Genomic DNA, 23,081 nt, shown 5'->3' on the forward strand with positions numbered 1-23,081 from the left:
CAACTTATATGTGACAAAACTAACAACATTTAACATATAAATCACTGTGCAACTGGGACCATAAACTTTACTTTCATTCCCTTCTTTGTTGCAAACCAATGAACACACATATACTAAAAAGGAAGAGAGTAAATACTACCTATCGATTTACTCTCTACTCACTGTGAGTTTCTTTGGTTTTAGCTTGATGGCACCAATGATGAGAACAGGGCCATCCTGGTGAGTACCAATCAGGGGCCCCATTGGTGGTGCGCCCGTGAGGTGCCATCTCGCTTCTTCACACATTTTTTGTTTGTGCTGTCCTGTTTGTTTTAATCAGAGAGGTTGTTGTTTTAAAAGGCAATACATTGAAGCATCACAGGATTTCCTTAAGACTAAAGAAATCCCTTGGACTAGGCACGTGGGCCAGAGATGTTTTACAATGTCACAATGGAAAATTGCCACGAGAACTAGGACTGTTGTTGTTGACATTATGAATTCAAACAATATTTAGGACGCAATATGTATGCAAGATGATATTTCTGAAGATGTTATTCAGACATAGTCTCTCGACTACCAGCACTGTCTATCAAGTATTGCATAATGTATACAAAAAAATAATATTTTGAAAGTTTGTGATGCAGCTATATTTTTTTGAACACTTCACTATGCTCAGTGTATGTCCAACTTTTGATTACCATGAAATGACTACTACCGAAAATTGAGTTGCTGAATTTCTTTTACAACATTCATTTTAGATCATTAGGCATCTGAACCACAAATGACCACACAAAATAACAAGGAGCAGCAGACATCATAGTTGCCACAGATAAGTCAGGAACAACTCTAACCACACTTCCTCAAACACCTCCTGGTATCTCAACCCCCAATCTTATGATCAATATATAAGGAACACCATGGAGTCCTCAAATATGTCAAGTATCTTCTCTGAACACCGCAATAGAAGTCATAGCAAAGAATTTTTACCAGGAGAGCTAAAACAGAGGCATATATTTTGTACACGTTTAGCCCTTGGTAGTACAGTGAGTTATGCCACAACTACAGACAATTTTAGAGCACATTTGTGGAACTTTAGTGCATGCAAAGTTTCAGTTATTTTCATGTTTAACTCAACAACAAGTCGACCCCTTCTGTGAATGCATTTCTCAGATGTGATATTTCCTAGAAGTAAACATGTTTCACAAATTGCTTTTGACAATATAAAGCTGGGGGACATGTTAAGGAGCTGTGTAAAGCTAAAGCCAAAGGGAATTTTCCTTATTTGTACAATGTGTTCGAGAGTGTCATGTCAGATCACATGCTGTGGCATTGCAAATAATCACTGTTGGTTTCATAGCCTGCTGTAATGCCACAAGGCACTATGCAACCCAGTAAGCAAGGAACGATTACAAATATATTGTTGGAAAGGATTTTACTTTTAATATAGAACAACGAACGCTCACCAAAAAATACTCTTTTTATTTGCTGCTGCTGTGTGAAGTCAGCTTTCCAGTTATAAGCACATCCTTCATCAAAGAATATCACACTTCTGTAGTCATGATTACATCAGCAGAGTTAAGAAATTGGCAGACATTTCTGTTTGAATTATCGTATAGGAATGTGGCTTATTGCTAACATTCTTGAGATCAAACAATATCAGAATTTGTGGATAGGCACAATGTGAGATGAAACCCGGATTTAAAAGAAATGCATACCTTCTGAAGGTATTCCTGAATTTGAACACAAGTGAAAATGAAATGCAAACAAATAATAATACAACAAAAAATTTAACACAAACTTTCCAATATAAATTGACTATTAAAAGCACATCGCACGCAAATTGTTCAACAAAATATTTTATATTATTTAGAGAACAGTTTTGACAAAAGTCAAAAAAAGAAAACAAAGGTGTGTTGCTATGGATAGGAAGCACATAATGTATTATCAATCAGTTTTATATAGCCTTGTAAATTTCTGAATTATTTGCAGCTGTTAAAATTTGTTTGGAGGTTTCTTTGCTGAAAAATGTGATTGCCAACTTACTACACATACCTATGTGCATCTATCTTAATTTGAAATGCTAGTATCAGGATTGCCTGCATTCTAAACCCAGTAGTTGAATAACATATAGCCAGCCTAAGGGAACCCATTAACAGTCCATGGCTACTGGGGGCATGAAATAGGTAGCCTGGCTCTTAATGTGTTCTTGTATGTATGCCATCAGAGTCGAAACAGTGCTACGGGCCCTGCTGCAAGGAAGGACATTTGATGCCCAGCTCTACACCTGGGGAGTAAAAGACAGCCATAATTTTGGTGCAGAGGCCCCCTCATGCCCCTGGGTCCCAGTGCCCCTGCACCTGGCTAATCATAGCCAAAGCACTGAATGCCACAGTCAAATATCATAAAGATTCGTTCAACTGTATCTCCAAACAAAACAAACACGTAACACACCTATATATATATATATATATACACACATACATTCACACACAACATAAAACATAAATCAATAACAACCTACAGTAAAGTTGTCTTTGTGCACAAAACAGAACATGATCAATTTAAAATTCATAAAACATACATCTTGTTTTAAGCAGAGTATTCTGCACCATGAAATATGCAGAAAATAAGCTATATATAATATATCTTTATGTAATTACAAATGGGCATATACATAAATGCATATATACCTACACACACACATACGTATATATGTGCACAAACTACACACGTTTGCAATTAATGTTGCATGTGTATGAGTGTGCAGAGAGACTTTAACAATAGTAATTGTTTGTATTTTCTAATGTGCACTCTTATACATGTGTGTTGTGGTTAGCAAACAGCATGTGTTACCTCATCAGTTCATTTGCAGGTCAACTCCACACCACTATGTGCCATTTACCATTTAGCCTTTAACATTCTCATTTGACACAAAATCAAAGCTCATTGCTAATCATAAAGTGCCCCAGGTACAATAAACACAAATTCGACACCTCTTAAAGCTCCCAGATTAATCAATGCATAGAGCGTGACAGCTGTTTCTCGCAAGTGCGTCATGAAAAATTCTGGAGCGGTACACACATACCACAAAAACCTGCTACTCCAAAACCAACATCTCACTTTACCCACTTGTGTAATCGGAAATGGATCCGACCATCACTGTAGAGGTTACCTTTGTCTCTAACAAGTGGTCATAACTGTGTGCTTCAGAGAAATTGTAACTATGCCCTTTGGTTGAACCTCTTGAAGGTAAAAATGTACTGAAAAGTAAATCACTTTTGCAGAAAGCCCATATTTCACCAAAACGCCTGCCTCATGATTGAAGCTCTCATTCTCAGGTGAAGCCTGACGATATTTTATTTTAGCCTGAAGTTTACTCGTTAGTGTGTAGGTAAATGTTCATTTGCAGGTTGGAAATAGTTTTTAAAAATATATGCTGTGTCCTAACTAGATGAGACTTCCTGCTTTAAGTCACCACATCTCCCAAGACCCACCCACTCTTCTCCTTTTGAATAAAAAATATCCCTCATTTGGACCTATGCTGCTATTAGAGTATGCAAAAATATCCAATTTTTAAACACAAATTTCTTTAAAGACTAAAAAAAGTTTATCTTTGTGTCAAGAAATAAACATACAAGGCATAGACACAACACCTTTTCAGTTTCTATGACACGCTTCACTGAAGAAGGGAGATTTGCCCTGTAGATGCCCTGCTACATTCAGCTTGTGAAAAAAACATAGAGCAATTGGTGGGATAAGAGATGACAGAAATCATATGTCCCAAAAACTACTACTTCCTAGCAGAATCCAAATAGTCACGCAAAGAAGGGCGAGATTTGTAAATGTGATCAGAACGGCTGTCCTAAATTGACTCTTGGCAATGGCTGGACGCAAAATGATGCCCGCCCCCGCCGGCCGGCAGAATATGAAGAGGGGGCCCTGACTCTTCAATGTCTCAGACATTCATTGGCCTTGGGTTGCTTTGGGGACATTAAAGGTTTGGGACGCCTGCAGTATGGGGCCCCTTGTGATGCAGGACCCTTCAAACCCCCTCTGACTCTGGAAATGACACCCTCTACACACAGCACATGAGGTGAGGAAACATTGACCGTGCCATTTCAAGCTAACCCCTTGAATACATGATGGAATACATTCCACTAACCTTGTAAACATGTTAGCTTTATTAGACTGAGTTATGTCTTTGAAAACTAGTTTTCAGTACCAAAGGATTTTTCCTAAGATGGTTAACATACAACAGAATTAGATTTTTTCCTTAAATGGAAGGTGCTGCCTTACTTTTACAGCTATAAAATGTTCATAGGCAGTTGAGAGCCCACCTCTACTAAATACTCCCAAAAAGGCTTACGGTGCTTAGATGTACTGTTCAGAATTTCAGCACTCTGTAAAGTGATAAAATGAATATATTTCTAGGGGTTAACATTTAGCTTTCATAAGGAGAAAAAAACTTAAAGAAGCGCTAATTTATGATAGGGGCACATGTAAAGAGTTACTGCCTTCAAAAAAAGATCACTGAATTGCATGTTACCCTATGACAGAAAATTACACCTTTCTGCAGTATTCATCATTTAGTATTTCCGGTAGTGAAAAAGACTTTTTCTACCTAGACAACAAGAATGAGAAATGCACTCTTTACTGTGTCTCTATGCGGTTTGTGCAAGTTGTCTGATAGTTGGGAAGTGAAAAGTAGGCAGAAAGTCTTCAACCTGAGTAGAAGGACATTACTTCGTCATCTCATTTGAAGCCTGTCTCCCCAGCACTAAGTGCTTGAATCCTTTCGAATTCACAGATTCTCCCGTCCGTCTTCATTTGAAATTCCTATTTGGTATTGTCACCTAGCTGTCTTTTAAGTCATGCCTTAGATCACAAAATGCTTTAACCTGAGACGTGGAGGTTCTTGTGAAAATGGTCCCCAGTCATTGTTTTTTGTAGGACTGCCGCGCCTTTTCACATTAAAAATGGCAGTCTGACATTTTGTTCATATCACTAGTTAAAGCAGACTGGTGAAGTTGTGGTCTAATGAGCTGGGACTGTACCTCTAGCGTGGCACTCATTTTTATTATATAAACAAGCAATCTTTTATAGACACACACGATTGTCTATGATTTTACAAAGCGAAAAAATAATATACTGGTGTTCCAAAAGTTACAATGCAAGGGGCACTGGCACTGGATAATGCGGTACATGTTCCTGGACCAAGAGCACCCCTGTAGGTTCACCAGGTGCAGATTGGGACCAAGCATCCGATTGAAGAAAAATGGTCGCTCTCTCCAGAGCAGGTCTGAACTGGGCAGAACACCACAATGAACGACTCAGCTGTGGCAAGAAATCATGGTTCCATCTTTCACAATCAGTGGACCTTTCCTGTTTTAAAAGTGGTGTGGAGGCTCCGCACACAGGTGTAGTGTGTGCCTTCATCCTCTTATGCAGAGGATACTTTGGGTTTCTGGGATTCTCAATGCCTCCTTACAAGGGGAACTCATGGTGTCACTAATTGGCACCATTTCTTCTATGGTGCACAGTTAGTGTGCCTCCCTAAAGCCTTTTTTCACCTGCCCCTATTTGGTTAATACAGCACATGTGCAGAGCAAACAGATTCCCTCATTTGCAAAGGAACACACCTACACGTAAATGCACCATCACAAAACATGTGCGAGTGAGTTGAATTACAAAAAGAGCCGCACAAGCGTTTGTGGCACATTCAACACTATGGAAGTACCACAGTGGTGCAGACCTGTGTGGAATCCCTGGGCTACTTAAGAGATTAGGCCTGTAGAGTTTGAAATGCTGACAACCCCATTTCACAACTCTTATCAATACCCAATTAACAAGTAGCCTTTATCAAAATTTCCTTTAAGAAGTAAGACAATTTTTTTGCATACTTGGTGTGGAAAAAATACTTTCATTGCGGCTACTGTGTTGTTTATTTTTTTTAATGTACTAGTTATTAGGCTACTCCGCCCTACTCCAGGACAAGCATGGTAAAATAGGCCTAGAAGCCAAGAATTTTGATTCTAATTACACGCTTGCAGTTCTTTCATATCATGTATAAATTTGATCCATATTTGTAGTAACCTAAATGTTCAATCAACTTGAACTAGGTCTTGGAGCAATAATGGATCCTGGAAAACATTTAAACATTTATAGTGATTAACAGGGAGACATATGCTGCCATACTATCCCACCAGGGCCATGCGGTGTGGTGGTTTCCGCAAAATGAAAATTTTGCAGGCAGGCATACCCAAACCAGAAATAAGTATTTGACAGGGAATGGGCTGATTCCAGCATAAAACTGTATGTTTCCATATTGAACATTACAAAAAGGAATTCTAGTGTCATTGATGGATACAGATGGTATTTTGATAAAACTTTGTTTATTACTTTAGTTCGGATAAAACAGAACATGAGCACATATATTGTCTGCAAATGTAGAGAACGAGTGTTCTGGTAGGAGAAGCAGATTACCACATGTGTGGCAAATTCAGTGTTGGTGTCCCCATCTACACCTTTGCCTATGTATTGTCACTCACCTCTCAGGCACCAGAGAGGCATGTACCAATACCCCACATCCAAGGCACCATGACAATCTCTAGCGTACCTTCCCCAAGATGAAATAGCATCTTTGGAAAAAAAGGATAATTCAAAGGTAGCCCTTGGCCAATAGCAGGCACATGGAACCTTCAGGCCGTGTAGAATTCTCAAGATTCCCGCCACCCTTCCCCTATAATACATATGCGCATAGTACCAGGCAGGAAATTCGTGGCCTATCCCTTTAGTTATGGGGTACTTGCTCACACAGTAAAACTGAACAATACTATGTAGCCCTGGGAACCCAGGCACTTTGGAATATTCAGGATCCCAGCTAACACTGCTGGGGATTTGCAGGGCCCAGTATCCCGGCCAGGGACTCCTGCATGGCACTACTGATATCTGCCATTTTCTCATTCGGACGTGTCTGAAATCAAGGACTCCGGCAGTTGTCATGCGGCAGTGGTGGCAACAATATAATTGGGTGGCAGAAGATCGTCCAACCAAGTCTAAAAGGAGGGCCTACATGTCTAAAACATTGTATTAATTTAGTTCCTTGAAGTTTAATGCAATTATGTATTTCCCAAAACCCCGCTCTAATAGCATAGTCACAAATGTGAAGAGGTTTATATCATGAACTCAAACACCAAAGGGCAATAGTAGAGAGTCTTCAGCAATTTGATAATCTCTTAAGAATGATCAAAACAAGCAAGGCTTTGACGACAGGGGCCTATGCTGGCCAACATAGAAACACAGCTCGCCATGTTACCTCACCGCGACCCAGACATATCCTGAAAATCTCAAAAAGGCAAACATCCGGTTTAGCAAAACTTGCCATCACACATACTAAGAGTGAGACAATGCATGGAGAAGGCAGCTTAGGTGAACAAAAAATAACTTATTATGTGAAGCAGAGATACTATTCTAATAGTTCTAAAATTGTGATTTTTGCTTCAGTACAAAACTAAACGTATTGTATATACATGGCAAATCCATACGCATAGCAATTCTAAATGTAAAAGTTAATTATTTCAAACATTTCCTGAAAAAATATTCCTTTTCAGATTTCAGGCATCTTACAGCAATGACATTGCGTCCTACAAAAAGATTCTCGTGGAATGCTTAAGATTTCCGAGTCAGACCCCTGCCCTTGTTTTTTATTCTTTTTTCAAACATGAAGAAAGTATAATTTCCAAAAACAGAATTTGCTAGCAGACCAAAAGTACCCGCCACGTCCAGTCTGACCATGATCCTGTCACATCATATTACGGGCAAAAAAAAAAAACAGGCGACCCAGTTGAGAATATTCGTAATTAATATCCATCTAAACATTAGCCATCAGACACTCCATACAAATAGCATCAAATGTCAAGTCACCAAGTTAGCCCCTGTTGGCTGACTCGTTTGCTACAGTTGCAACTTATCATCTAGCGAAGCATCTCTTGGAAAAGGAAACCTAACACCACTGTGGTTGAAAACATAAGGCAAGCCAACAAGTCTGTAAAATCTCTCTTTCCACACACAATAAAGTGCATAATCACCTCAACCATTGGATCTGCTTTCAGGTCCAATGTGATCTTCTGTTTGAAAAGACAGAAAAATATTTCTGTGGAGCAAAACCCGAAGTCTGCCCTTTCCAGTATTTATATTGCAAACACGGCAAGTATATTTTCAGCCGTATCTACAGAAGGCATCTTTTTATCTTGCGGAAATAGTCATTGCAGTTCTGTGTTGCCCTAAACAACGTGGCATCTCTCATGAAATTTAGGGAGGGGCTAGGCCACTCCTGAAGCATTTTCAGCATATTTATGATTTACCACTTTTGCCGCACAATCCTCCATTTTCTGCATTATTTGGATATCAAACAGCTTAAAAGTTGCTGTAAAAGTGCCACATGTGAGGTGGACAGTGTCAGACCCTTTGCAAAGGTTAAGCAGTGCTTAATTTGTAAAAAAAAAAAAAAAAAAAAAAAAAAGTGGAGGCCACTCCAGCTTGTACCACATATTGCCCCAGCCAGCGCTGCCAATTACAGTACCAACAAAACTACTACCCCTCACACTCCTACAAGTGTGATAATGCAGACTGTTCAAGGCCCCCACAGCTCTCACAATGGTGTGAGAGCTGGTATTAGCTGTTTTTAATACATATTGAACAAATAAACAACAACTGTTTTACTTATCTTTAAATTACACAAACAGTGCCACCATGTGGCAGCTGTCATAAGCGCCAGTGTTGTTATTTAAGTGCCGGTGCCGGGCGCCGGAAACCACTGGCTCAAATTAAGCACTGCTAACTAGTCACTTTTACGTAACTTATTTAATTAAGTGTTGCAGTGGGTCTCATAGATATAACTTCTGGTAAGAGTATTAATGTGTTAAAATGAAAAAATAATATCACACTGCAGTATTTGCCGTTTTTTACTGCAAAATGTAGTCGATCCTGTCTCATACAGGTTTCCTTCATTACTGCATAATTCCAGTGGCCTTGGTATGGGGCTTGCTAGGTGAACATTGTTGTGTGTTCCCAGTAGTGTACTGCAAAGTACATGGAGGTTCCCCTTCCCCCCTCCCCCCCACCCCTTCCTGCTTGACCTAAACGGGAACTCTCTAGCCATGGGCCCGATGCCCATGCACAGTACCGAAGGGGACACCCCTGGAGCTCATCCGCCACCCCCCACAAACCGCGAGAGCCGCTGGCGTTATTGTTACGCCACTGTGGGCTCCATATAATTAATAGTGCCACAAAGTTGTTCGCCACAGTTTTAGAAACAGCTGTGCTTCTTTTTTTTACTGTAATTTGATGTGGTTATTAAATCAGAGACCGAATCGCATAAAAATCAAAACATAACACAGATGCCCACAATGATGATCGTGTGTCTTCCTCATAAATTTATGTTTTTTTGTTTGGAGTATCGGAGCGCATATTAGTTCTTTAAGAGCATGCTATTCCTTCACTAAACAGGTTTGATGTTTTACGTTATAATCAAGTGCACACTGTTTCATGGTGTTTGGTGCTCAAATTGCATTTTGTTGCATAACTTCCTATGTATATCAAATCAGGAAAACGTAATTGTAGCATCAAATCGAAGTACGACCAGGAATTGACCTATGTTGTCATGTTTTATTATGGTACATCACTGTGACACAATGTGTACACTTTTTTGCATCCAACAATATGAGACAACAATGGGGAGACCTATAAGATCACATTGACATTAATTAGTCACTTCCAGATCTGTAGAACAGGGACAAAGACTTCAATTCTACCTGTATCATTGTCCAACAAACATAATAAATGAGAAAAAGTAGGGATATTTCAGGGTAAAAAAATCTTACTTTTCGCAAAGATAGGTGTAAGCCTTAGCTGAGATTCATCTGAGCTAGACAATATACCAATTAAAAGTCATGGAGTGTTTCTAATTGCATTGACCCAATTCATACCAAGCATCGAGCCATTTCATCAAACCAAACAGTTTAGAGAACCTCAAAATATTTGGTCCATATAAAAAAACAAATGCCATGACTTCCATAAAAGAAAGGGAAGCAAGTCCTCCAAAACTCTTCTGACCACACCATTACAGATCACATTTGAGCATCTCTAACTGGTCTGTCTTTCACAATAAAACGAATTAGTTTATTTCACAAATTGATAAATGTGTGCTCCTTTAGAATCATTGCATTTCTACAATTTGTTTGGCAGGTTTTTTAACTGAAAAAGTGTTCCGCTGTGTTTAAAATGGTGTACATGTCGTGTGGATGATGCTTCAATCTCTCCAAACGGTTAAACATGCCACAATAAACTCTAAACGTAACACAGGATCGAACCACGTTTTGCCAAATACCTTTTATAGAAATGTCAGCTTGCTTATTATACAAATCCACAGGTCTTACTAAGTAGAACATAATTAAAACTGAATCTAAGAAACACACAAAAGCCACAGTAACTGACACACAAAAGCCACATTTGCTGACCAACGTTAAAAAGCACCTGATCCTGGTGACAACTAAAAGGAATTGTAATTTGCAATAAGACCTTTAAATACCACACAATATTTCATTGCAATGAGATTGCACTTAAATGATTCATTCAAATACGTATAAAAATAGCATATGGTGCTAAAAGCTTCATTACCGGATGGATCAGTTTGGTCTAGTAAACTTAAAACAATGTTAGCATGCCGAGATGGCTACAAATCAACTCAGTTTGTGATGCTGTAATCTTCCTTTATAGTTAAAACCAACAGTTTACTAGTAACGAACGAAAAAATGAAATACACAAAAATATAGTGGTGCGTAATTGATGGTGAACTGAACTGCCAAATGAAAAATGGGGTTAATGCTCTGAAAGTTATGATGCATGCTCTATCCTTACGCGTGAAACCATGAAATCATCCTTCACGTCAAAGGTAGCATATGACTTCTACTTGAGCAGTCTTTGCAAGTGTGGTTTCAGCAGGCTTATGGACCCACCATTCATTCCATTGTATACACTCCTGTGATGAGCCGACATGTCGTCTGCTACTGGTCTCCGTAGCGTGCCTTCTCTGCTGCCCCCGCCGAGATGCTTGAGATGTTCTGGACTGCCTGCGTAATGCTGTTTGAGATGTTCGGGACTGCTTCCTCTTGCTTTCTGAAGATGGTCTGTGCTTTTCTGAAGGTGCTCCGGGCTGCCGCTTCTGTGCTTTTGAAGTTCTGGACTACTCACAGGTCTGTGTTTTTGAAAATGCTCAGGGCTACTCATTATGTGCTTTTGAAGGTTTTCCGGGGTACTAGCGGTGTGCTTTTGCAGCTCGGGGCTACCTTTGACCACCACAACTTTGTGATGTTCTGGACTGGCGCCCTTCAGGTGCCTCTGTTGATCAGGGCTCGCCGAGCCTCTCGGCTTTTGAAGATGTTCAGGGCTTCCACTCCTGTTCTTCTGCTGCTCAGGACTTCCTTCACGCCTCGGTTTCTGAAGGTGATCGGGGCTGCTGTTCGGATGATGCTTATGATGATCCGGGCTGTCTGTGCTTCCAGCACTAGAGGTACTACTCCCATCACCCACATCCCGAAGGAAAGTACTTGTGGTTGGATTTAATTGGCTTAGGCTAGTTTGACTGTCAATTGAACTCCTGCTGCCCCCTCCACCGCTTTTCTCCTCGTCCAACATCAAACAAACCTCCTTCAGCTCCACGTTTTCTTTGATCATGTCCTCTTGCCTTATTTCCAGGTCCTTCAGTTTCTGTAAATACAAGGCAACCTCTTTGTGCATTACCCCGGATGTGAACCTGCCCAGCCTCTGCCACTCACGGGACACTTTCTTCCCTTTCTGACGATCATCGTCCAGAAAACAGCAGAGGTCTCTCAGCTCCTGGTTATCTTCTTGCAGCTTCTGGTTCACATCCTTAAAAAGAAAAGAGATCAGCAAAATCAGAAATACGTCTATAGGCTTAAGTTTAATGTTATTGCTAAAACTGTCCGGTTTTAAAAAGCCTAACTGGTCTTTCTGATGCTCTTACGTTATTTTATGTACTGCATATTTTCAAGTTTTACATTTGGGACCCACTTGGGATTACCTTATTAAAATATTCAAGTACTCACGAAAGGGTAGCAAAATAAAACTTTTAAATGCTTGAAACACGCGTGTGAGCCGCGAAAGATACATTTTTAAGACAAAATTCCTTGTATATATCGATATACAAAGTTGCACCTATTGGCATCGCTTATGTGCAGTTGAACAAATATAATGCAATATTATATCTGCCTGTTTCTTAAATCTCTACCTTTGGTGCATGTATTGTGTCGCACTTGTTTGCTGTCAGCTTGTTTTTTTTTATTACATGCCTGTGCATTTTGCCTGCTTTTTTCGACCTATACTCAAACTATAATAAAACCGAGGATGAAAGTCGGATGTATTTAAACAATATGTTAAACGTCTGTAATTAAAGTTTCTTTTAATGTTAAATTTAGTGAATTCATCGACATCATAAACATACCCGGAATCATAGAATATGCTTCTATTTTAATCCAACGACTATTTTTTTAAACAGCGTTAGATTATGCTTTCATTTATGTTTAAAAAATGATAGAACTTTGATTTCTCTACCCAGAAGTGTGTGAAAGTATCAGTAGAAAGTTATTTTCCGGTAACAAACATCCGGAAAAGGCATATAAGAATACTACAATGAATTTGTGATTATAGAATAAAGACTTGTAGATGTGAATGAATTTTGCAGAATTGCATATACTATATATACATAAACTATAAAAGAATCAGACAGACTGGCCCCTTTCCTATATACATGTCATATAAAAGCATCAAACAGCCTCTCCCCATTTCTTAACATTTGTGCAAGTCAGCTTTTTTGTTGCAGGACCACCATAATCTACACAAAAAATGTATAATCAAACTCCGATGAGCGTGCACATCTGAAACGAGACGCCTAACTATCTTCCAGATACGTTTAGGGCCCTGAATTGACTGAATTAGGTCATCCAAATAAGGTATATTCTGTTTCTACAAAGTAGCGCATCAACCTGCTAACATTCACTACCAGATTGCTGTATTTGCTCAAAACTTCACACACGATATTACCTACGTGCATATGTAAACTGATCCCTTTATAACAGCGATAGGCAAGGAATTTGACGTTTAATGTATTACTCCTCGTTGAGGGGTCTCACAATATTCCCGTTTTTTCTTAGGTACTATACATATGTGTCAAAACATGACATGATATGACAAACATGGTTGTATCTGGATTAGAAATTGGCCCTGGCACGCTAAAAAAAGTGGCCCACATTTGCATATTGCCTTTCCTCAAAACACTGCTTCGGCGAAGTTTTATATACACTGGAAAAAAAGTGACACTTCTGCTCAGGCCCCCTGCCCCACTCAATCTGCATACATTAATGGGCCGGCCCAGCGACAGAAAGGGAGTGACACCTCTGCCCGTTGATAAAAAGGAGGTGATGGACGCCCATCTGCCTCCACAAAGGCCACTCAGGGCCCCACTGGGCCGCTGGCGACATCCAAGCACACCAGACACAGCCCAAATTGGCCACCCAGGCAGCCAGAAAAGCAGCCCACAGCTGGAGCTTCGATACCAGCCCCTCGGCCATTGCCCGAGTGCCCGCCTTACCCATCCGACCCTGTTGATAAATGCTTTTAACCAGTACTCACCCAGCTCGTGGTTGTGATACCAATTGTCAACAGAAACTGAAACACAGATTCCGTTAATTTTATGTTTTGGTAATGTAAGCCCTATTGTTCACGGATTCATACCATATGTGAATTGTGTGGAGTACTGCGTCTCTCCTTGGTACAGAGAAATCTGCTATACACAACTGATGTACCTGTGCACCGCCTACTTCAACATTCAAGAAAGGAGTGTTGGCTTTGCTGGTGGAACTGGCTCTCGGGAGGCCAAGCCTAACCCACAAGGGAGCCCAGGTCGTAGCCCCCCTCCATGGACCAATCAGCAGGTCGGACTGGTGTGGGTATTCTACCATTGGGGAAGGGTAGCAGCTTTGCACCAGAAATAAAGTAATGGAAGTATGCCCTCTGGTTTGTCCTTCGCCCTTCAAACTGACCAATGGTAACAGAGGGTTCGTCTGGTCGAGAACCTAAATGGCAGAATTGTGGGGATAGTCTGGCAAATCAGGAAAAAGGTGACCCACCTTCACCACCAACAGATCTACAAGGGCGGTTGCATACCTGCCAACTAAGACAGAAATCTCACCCTGTGAGGATGGGGATGGGCCTTGCAGAGGTGTGGCCTTGTGCCGTCTAAGCACTTGAAAGGAAACCAATCACCCTCCTGCAAAACAGCGAAAAAGCTTGCAAAGAGGCTGGTGCCAATTTCCTGGGTTGTTTTCACACCCCTTAATGGACATTGGCAATTTAAAGGCACTGTAAACGGTGGATTTCTGGCTTGTTTTCCCTGCCACCTCGTGATATAGGCTCCTTACCAGGTGACCATGTGAAGAGAGACAATATTGTATGTCACACTATGGCACAGTATGAGTTGGCAGGTATGTGGTTGCTCCATTCAGCAGGCCAGAGCAGAGACAGCTGCTGGAAGGGATTTAGGTGGCAGAAACAGCAGTAATTGCTAACAAGATAAAATGTGAAGGTCAGCTGGTAGACATTGGGAGTTGTAAAGGTTGCCATTGCCAGAGTCTTCATTTGCCTGTTGGGAGAGCCACATGGGTAAGAAAGAGAGAGGGCATAGCTGCAAAGGAGACATGGCAATCAGTGGTCGCTGGCATCTAAGGGGAGCGGTGGGCAGGGTCACGCACAATATATTATTAGAAAATAAAATAAAACTTACCTTACGTGATGCCCTCCCTCCTGACCTCTTCTTTGCAGGATCTGGAACTCCCTTGCCAAACCCTGGCAATGCTCACATGAACTCAGGAAAAGTAAGCCAAACCACCATTGTTTGTAGTTACAAACTCAGTGGTGTTAGGTGTGGGAAGGAGAGTGGGAGAATTCCTTCTTTCGGAACGATGGTCCTCACATAACCAGCAAGCTAGGTGTCATGCTTCATTGTATGGACCTGCTCCTCGTTGGGTCTGCACTGCAATACCCAACGGGCACTTGTGAAGGGGCTCTTAAGTGGAGAGCTTTTGTTCCTTGCCATATGATGCAGTGGGAGTGTGTGGGCCAAAGCGTGTAGATATCGTGCAGTGGTGATTTAAAGGAAGTAGGATAGTCCTAATTGTACTTTTATTCTGGCTGGCTATCCACCTCGTCAAAATAAACAGAGTGGCAGCCGATCTAACTCTAATGTTTAGTTTAGGCTATGCTCAACTCTACAGGTCAACATGTTTCATGCCTGTTGGTCAGATTGATCTGTGGAAATTCTTCAGGACCTACTCAGTGAATCTACTTACACAGGGTGGTGGGGTCCAAGTACTTCCTACCACGTGTTCACACTATGATTTCAAATATTTCTGTAGTGTCGTCCATTGACCTAAAAGAAAACGGGGATACAGAATGGAGTCACAGCTGTGTCACATGTATTTAGGTCACACAGTGTCCATTATTATCTCTCCAAACATCTCCTATATACTGATGGCATTCTTAATTTGTGCAAAAACCTATGCATGTGATGAATAAAAGTGGGGCCTAATAATAGAATGTTACAGGTGTCCTCATACTACGCCAGACACCGACTGTAGTGACTCTCTCACTGTAGAGAGGTGAATTATGTATATAGTTGGTCCACCACAATCACCGAGTCATAATGAATAAGGGGTTCCCAAGAGCGAATTTTGAGACAAAGTATGAGACAACATTAATATGTATGAATGCCATTCTCTTGGCTGATTGCAACTGGGGAGGACAGTCTTCTGTGTTTTTAGATTTTTAACTTGTCACATAACTGGGTGTCTAATATTAGGTCCCACTTTTATTCATCACATGCCTAGGTTTTAGCACAAATTAAGAATGCCATCAGTATATAGGAGGTGTTCGGAGAGAGAGAGTAATGCGCACTGTGTGACCTAAATACATGTGATACAGCTGTGACTCCATTCTGTATCCCCTTCATCTTTTAGGTCAATGGAAAACACTACAGAAATATTTGACTGAGTAGTGTGAACACGTGGTAGGTAGTACTTAGACCCCACCATGCAGTGGAGATAGATTCAAAGAGTAGGACCTGATGAATTGCCACTGATCAATCTGACCAACAAGAATGAAAAATGTTGACCTGTAGAGTTGAGCGTAGCCTACACTAAACCTTAACCTTAGAGTTAGATAGGCTGCCACTCTGTATATTTTAATGAGGTGGATAGCCATCCAGAATAAAAGTCTTATTTGTACTATCTTACTTCTTTTAAACCACCCCTGCACGATATCTACAGGCTTCGGCCCACAGTAAGCGTAGTCAGTTTCCAAACACAGCGCGTACTTTAGCATGCTCTGTGTTTGGAAACTGTGTCTACGCTTTTGTTAGTAAAGCGCGGGGCAGACTGTGGCCTTTTGTTTAAGTATTGCTGTTAATCAGAGCCCGCGAAGGGGCTCTGATTAACAGCAATACTTAAACAAAAGGCAACAGTCTGCCCCGCGCTTTACAGAGGGCAGAAGGGCACAAAAAAGAGGGGAAAACGAGTGGAACAGAGGGCAGAAAGGCACAAAAAACGAGTGGAACAGAAGGCAGAAAGGCACAAAAAACGAGGGAAAAACTAGTGGAACAGAAGGCAAAAGGGGCACAAAAACGAGTGGCACGGAGGGCAGACGGGCTAAAAAAACTAATGGCACAGAGGCAAAATACAGCTAGGGGAACAGAAGGGAAAACTGGGCAGAGACACGGGCAGGGAGGGGTACAGAAGGAAAGACCGGGCAGAGAGCACGGGGACAGTGAGGGGAACAGAGGGAAGAAAAAGGGGCACGGACCACGTACAGGCAGCGGGGAAGACAGACAACAGCAGTCAGAGACACAACATTGAAAATACAGGCAATAAAATAAATTTGCAAACTGCCCTTAGGACCCTTATTGTGGCTCTGTATGTGTGAAAATACACCATCTTTTCACTTTTTAAAGTAAACGTTTTGAGTGCCATTTGGCGCCGCAGACACGTACGGTTTGGTTCCTGGTGCACATAGCCATTGTTGCAGCGCACAGAGACCCTCCACTGCTGCACACAGAGAAAAAAAATAGAGGGAACATTGAGAAGGTGCATATGATGGAGCAGGACACCTAGCTTGCTGGGTGTGTGAGGGCCCTAGTTCCGAAAGAAGGAATTCTTCCACTCTCCTTCCCACACCTAACACCACCGAGTTTGTAACTACAAACAAGGGTGGTTTGGCTTACTTTTCCTCCTAGGCACCATTATAAGAGGAACTACATACCTTTAGATATCAGTATCTGACTGGGCATTTATGTTGGACCTCTATAAAAACCCCCATAGCCCCCTTTTTGTTGATTGAATGCTCACATGAAGCATGTTGTTCGGAGCTCCAGAGTACACTGGAGACCTGCACTGACTCTCAAATGAGTTGTCTTAAGACAGTTGGGTTGAGAGGTTTGAAGTGCACATGTGCGGCTAGCCATCGCAAGACGGACGGCCAAAAAAGACATGTGCCCTTTAAACAGTGCATTAGACAGTCCATCCTCCTCCCTACTGCTGTCAGTCAGCAGTGGCCCCGTCCCCTTTCTGGTGCTTGGCTCTGGGATGAAAAATAAAACGGTAATAAACTACCATTTTTTTTTCATCTATTGGGCTTTGGGGGGGATTTTAAGTGGGATGACACTCCTCCATTCCAACGGAGAAGCCGCCCCTTATGGCTTTGGCAGCCCCATCACATCCTAAATGGCTTTAAGAAGACAGACAAACAGTAGCAGGGGAAGCATGGAGGGTGCAACTGTGAATCTCCTGGATTTATTAGATGTAAGGTGCAACATGACAGTTAAATGTGCCAACAGAATTTTTGCTTCATGCAAGCGGTAACAGTGATTTATGGTGATAGCTAAAAAACTGCAGCCTGTTTTCTCCAACGAAAGGACAGCACGAGTTTTTGGAAGTGGGGTTTGTTGGTGAAGTATGATGTCCGAAAGTTTAGATGGCTTCACTGGGTGGGTTCGATATGTACAACAGGGTCACTCACCCAACAAAAGCAATTTAGCAGTTTTATTCTGCAAATGAGCCCATTTGATTATCCAGCCCAGGGTTCTCCAAAGTCGGTCTTAGAGGGCCCGATCCACGCCAGATTTTGAGCATATCCCCATTTAGATGAATGTAGCCATCTTTATAATTTGGCATGGACCCGACATTTGAGGTCAGGCTTTGGAGAACCCCGAACCAGTCCATAAATATATACCAAAGGCAGTTGGTAATCTAATTAAACAAGGAAGCTCAATGCTACCATTACCTTAAGATGTACCTGCTGGTATTAGTGTTCTTCACCATGAACTTCCATGGGAGTGGTTTCACAGGGTATGTGGGCACTGGGGATTGAGCCCCAATATTTTAGCTGAAGAGCTCCCTTCTTGAGGGGACAAGAATGTGAATCTTACAGTGCATCAATGAAGCACACACATCATCATCATGTAACATAAGTGATACATGTGAGGCACTTGAAAGCACGCCAAAGCGTTGCCCTGGAACAGACGTACCTGCTCAGACACTTTATTGTCCCCTTTAGCCTACAGACGTGTTCAATTGCTGTTCCAGTACAGTGTAACCAGAGATGTAGCTTCTGGGAGGGTTTTTGGGGTGATACACCCACTAAGAAATTCATTATTTAAGAGATAATTGGGTACAGGAGCTGTCAGTCGGGCATACTTAGGTGTCTGTTGGATTCCATTGGGATTTTTAAATACTCCCCAGACACAAACATACACACACCTGTTTTGAAGGTCTAAAAACATGGTTATTTCACAAAATACTATGTATTAGGTACTCCTCAGAATCTGCACTCCTTTCCCTTCCCTCTCGCCCTTAAGCCTCATCATGCGCTGCTTCACATACAATCATTAATAGGATATGCCAGCGTGATTGTCAGAAAATCTGAAGCTCACCCGCCCTCCAGTCTTACTACTGACCAAGCTATGCCCCTGAGTGTGACCACAGGAGGTAGTGATCATACCTAATGGTTCACATTCAACTGGGCTCTCTGTAAGAGGGGAAGAAAGATTTTTAGCAAGCGCCGTTGTTTTAGAGAAATGCAAATAGCACTGGGATTCACACTGATGCAGCTCCCATATTGTGCAGATAATAAACCCATTGAAGTAAAACAGTGCCCGATTGTGCGGCTTAGTGCTGGAATGCGTTAAACAAATCTTTACTGTGAATCAAGTTGCGGTATTTATTTAAAACTTTGAGGATGAGGGCGAAACGAATTATTAGGTTCATGCATTTGTATTGTGCCACATGTATTTGGTATTATGTCTGTGCATTTGCAGGTACATGTTTATGAATTCATTCCAGTGACAAAATATTCAAGTATGGTGCCCCTGCCATCCAGCAAAGGGCAGTGACTGTTCAGAGGGGGCGGTTGTGAGCTGTAGGGGAAGATTGCACAGAGGACAGTGAGTCTTCAAGTCCTACAGTCCAAGGATAGTGTGAGAGCACAGGGAGGGCAGTGTATGAGCAGATGGCACAGTGTACATGCAGGGGGGAAACAAAGATTTGGAAACTGAATTGACGATACATTTAGATCAAATTGAATACATGAACCTGCAACACTTCTGTGTCATCGCAATTCTTCTCAATTTATATTCAAACTTGGTCATGTGAACCAGGCCCTACCAATAACGGTAACCTGTCACATTGAGAATCTTAAATATTTTCGTAAGACTCCATGCTGATACCTCAGGTAAAGCCGGCAAGAGAAGAGGCAGGTGTCAAACGGCCGATCTGGTGGTGTTGGGTCCTGCATTCATAGGCCAACCACAGCTAGAGATGAACTTCTTCCCTCCAGTTGCAGTTACTACTTCTGATCGGAAAGTGACCATGAGATAATTTGCCTTGGCTATGATCTCTGCAAAATCTGTCTTTGCAAGGCTCATGTTTATGAGCCTCAAGATACAAATGCAACACGGTGATAATCTGACGTCATGCAACACCTGCATAAACTGTGCAGCCACAATCAAGTGGCTACTCAGGATTGTTTGGTCACTTAGCATTATAGGATGTAGATATTAAGTATGAACTAAGCCTTGGAATAAGTAGTATTAAAGCCACAAATGCATATTGAGAGTGTTTGCTTATGATACACGTTCTGTACGGAAAACAACCATTACAAAGCAGTCATCACAACCCACTACCTTTACATCGCATGCCATTACAACACAGGCATTAAAAAGCATGTCACTGCAACCCATGCCATTACAACGCATATCCTTACAACGCATGCCATTACAGCGCATTATAAGGTAAGTAATGGAGTTTTTTTTTGTTTTAGGGTATGTATGGGTTTGGGGGTACATGGGAACAGTATTTTGTACCCCTACATTATCCAACACTTACCCTACTGTTGCACTCACTGGAGTGGGAATAGTAATTTTACCCCTACACTATCCAAAACTAACCCCACTCTTACCCTAAAAGTATTATGCGTTGTAATGGTATCTGTTGTAATGGTATGCATTGTAATGGAATGCGTTGTAAAGGTAGTTTTTAAAAATGTGTTGTAATGGCATGCGTTGTAAAATCATATGTTGTAAAGGTAGCTGCGATGTAAAAACTGTGTTGTAAAGGCATTCATTGTGATTGTTTGCATTGTAAAGTCATATATTTATTTTGTACTGTATACTACATTTGTATTGTACACACACATACCTTTAAACAGGAATCAGAGTGAATACTTACTTTGTAAAAAATATAAGTGCAGGGGGCCCAAACTTTTCCTTATTACCTCTCCCTCTGGTGATTCGAAATACAAGGGTTCCAGAATTCCTAGGCTGTCTAGTTTTGATCCCCCCTCAAGGCACTTCTTCCACCAAACCAGTCTTCTGATCTCTACATCATTCTTGTTGACCCTTTTTATCCTACTGTTTCATATCTTTCTCGCCCTCCGTCTTTCTACATATTCTGTCTTTCTCTCTCACTGTAGGTCAAAGTCTGCTGATGAATGATAAGCCCCTGTCTACAACAACACTGATAAAGCCAATACCCCTCTTTTAAAAAAAAATGGTTGCAGACCTGAACAATCCCAAGAATTTCAGACCCATCACCAGCCTTCCCTTCTTAGCAAAAAATGTTGAGAAATGTGTTCTCTCCCAACTCAACCAGCATATGGACTCCAATAACCTACTCAACTAACACCAGTCTTGTTTCAGGAATGGATGCAGCACTGAAACAGCTATACAGAATACAACAGATGACATTCATAAATCCCTTGACATGAACAGATGCCGCCTGCTCATCCTCCTAGAACTATCAGCGGCTTTCAACATGGTGGACCATAAGTTACTTTTGGATGCCACGCAACAATGAATCAGAACAGACTGCACTGTTCTGCAATGGTTCACCTAATTTCTGCGTCCCAAATAATAAAAATCAACAGCTCAATGTCTGGCATTTCACCCATCAACCGAGGTGTCCCAGAAGGGCTCCGTCCTTCCTCCAAAACTCTTCACATGGAGCCCCTCACTGCAATTTAGAGATAAGCAAATATTTCCTATCACCTCTATGCCAATACCCAGCTCTACCTAGAAATATCCTCTCTGAACGACATTCACCAACTTAACGACACACTCAAAACTGGCTATCACACAACCACTTCAAACTCAACCAAGAAAAAAACTGAAATTCATGTCTTCTCTAACCACGGCCACTCACCACAGGTCTAAGAATAGATACATAACCTAGATGTCCCAAGCTGCAAACTTACTCTAGCTGACTCTGCCAAATCTCAGGGGTCCTCTCTGAACTCAAGAATGAACATGAGCTCACACATAAAGGCCACAGCAAAGGGCGCTTTCTATAGTTTAAAACTCAACAAAATCAAGCTCTTCCTACTTCCAAATGACCTACAAACCGCAATGCAAGCAATAGTTCTGTCCAGACTAGACTATGGAAATGGCACACTCACTGGAGTAGCCAAAGTACACATAGCTGTGATGAGACACCCTAGATGAAGCAGCAAGAATGGTCACAGGAGGAAAGAAACAAAATCATGTGTCCCCCTCACTGCAAAACCTACAGTGGTTACAAATCGAAGCAAGCTTCTGCTTCAAAACTGCCTGTCTCATCTACAAGCCCTTTGTATGTAAAGGAAATAAACTGTGAACATTTACGAGACTATTGCTTCAAAAAGTGTACTTCTTACATTTATTGTGACACAGTGTCTTCCTGGCACACTACCTATCAATAAGGTGTGAGAAAAAGCTGGATTTGAAGTCAGACTTTACAAATCCGGATTTCCAGAAGTTTTTAACAACAAATTCCACTAACTACATGGAAAATTCTGGGGGGGGGGGGGGGCATACGTAGACGCTGAGATAACGGAGGCCAGCCATAAACTTATGACTTCGAGAGTATTCCGAAGCATTACCCAAGGATTACTTTAAATGCATTTTTCCACACAGCTTTCCTTTCAAAAATAACTTTGGAGTATGGGGGTGGAAACGTTCTCCAAATCCGTCCATATTTTCTGTAAGGGTAGGCAGAGATTATGCAACATGTGAGATATTGTCAATGTGGAGACACAAATAAAGCTCTTTGTGTAAATATATGTTTCTTCCACACTTAGGGCCTCATTCCGTTGGTGGGAGGCTTTCCGTCGAACATGGCAGGTTTACAGTCTGACTGTCATATTAGACCGACGGTGGTCATAGTTAAACCTGCGGGAAGATTCCGAAAGCATCGGAAAGTTAAAATCATTGTTAGACTTGGCATCTTTGGCATGGTTTCCCTTGACTTTTTGTCTCTGCCTCCTGTATTCTTGATGCTATGCTGGATTTCATTTTTGCAGGCTTAGATACTTTGGGTACTTTGCCACTGCTGATCAGTGTCAAAGTGCAAGTGCTTCCTGTGTAAATTGTGATTATAATTGTTTCTCCCTGATTAGCTTATTTGATTTACTGATAAGCCCCTAGTAAAGAGCACTACGTGTGTCAGGAA

The 23,081-nt window shown here is 41.5% G+C and overlaps 1 protein-coding gene across 2 annotated transcripts in view; it reads right to left on the minus strand.

Annotated features, from left to right (window-relative positions):
• Positions 1-23,081, minus strand: part of CCDC85A (coiled-coil domain containing 85A) — a 193,308-nt gene that overhangs the window by 157,112 nt on the left and 13,115 nt on the right. Inside the window, exon 2 of one of the 2 annotated variants that reach the window (XM_086927495.1) lies at positions 10,995-11,907. In XM_086927495.1, coding sequence (XP_086783621.1) covers positions 10,995-11,907 — 913 coding nt within the window. Of the gene's footprint in view, positions 1-9,625; positions 11,908-23,081 lie in introns of those variants that run through there. The other variant, XM_086927494.1, reaches the window with a different exon arrangement.

This window comes from Lissotriton vulgaris, chromosome 6, assembly GCF_964263255.1.
Source record: "Lissotriton vulgaris chromosome 6, aLisVul1.2, whole genome shotgun sequence".
NCBI lineage: Eukaryota > Metazoa > Chordata > Amphibia > Caudata > Salamandridae > Lissotriton > Lissotriton vulgaris.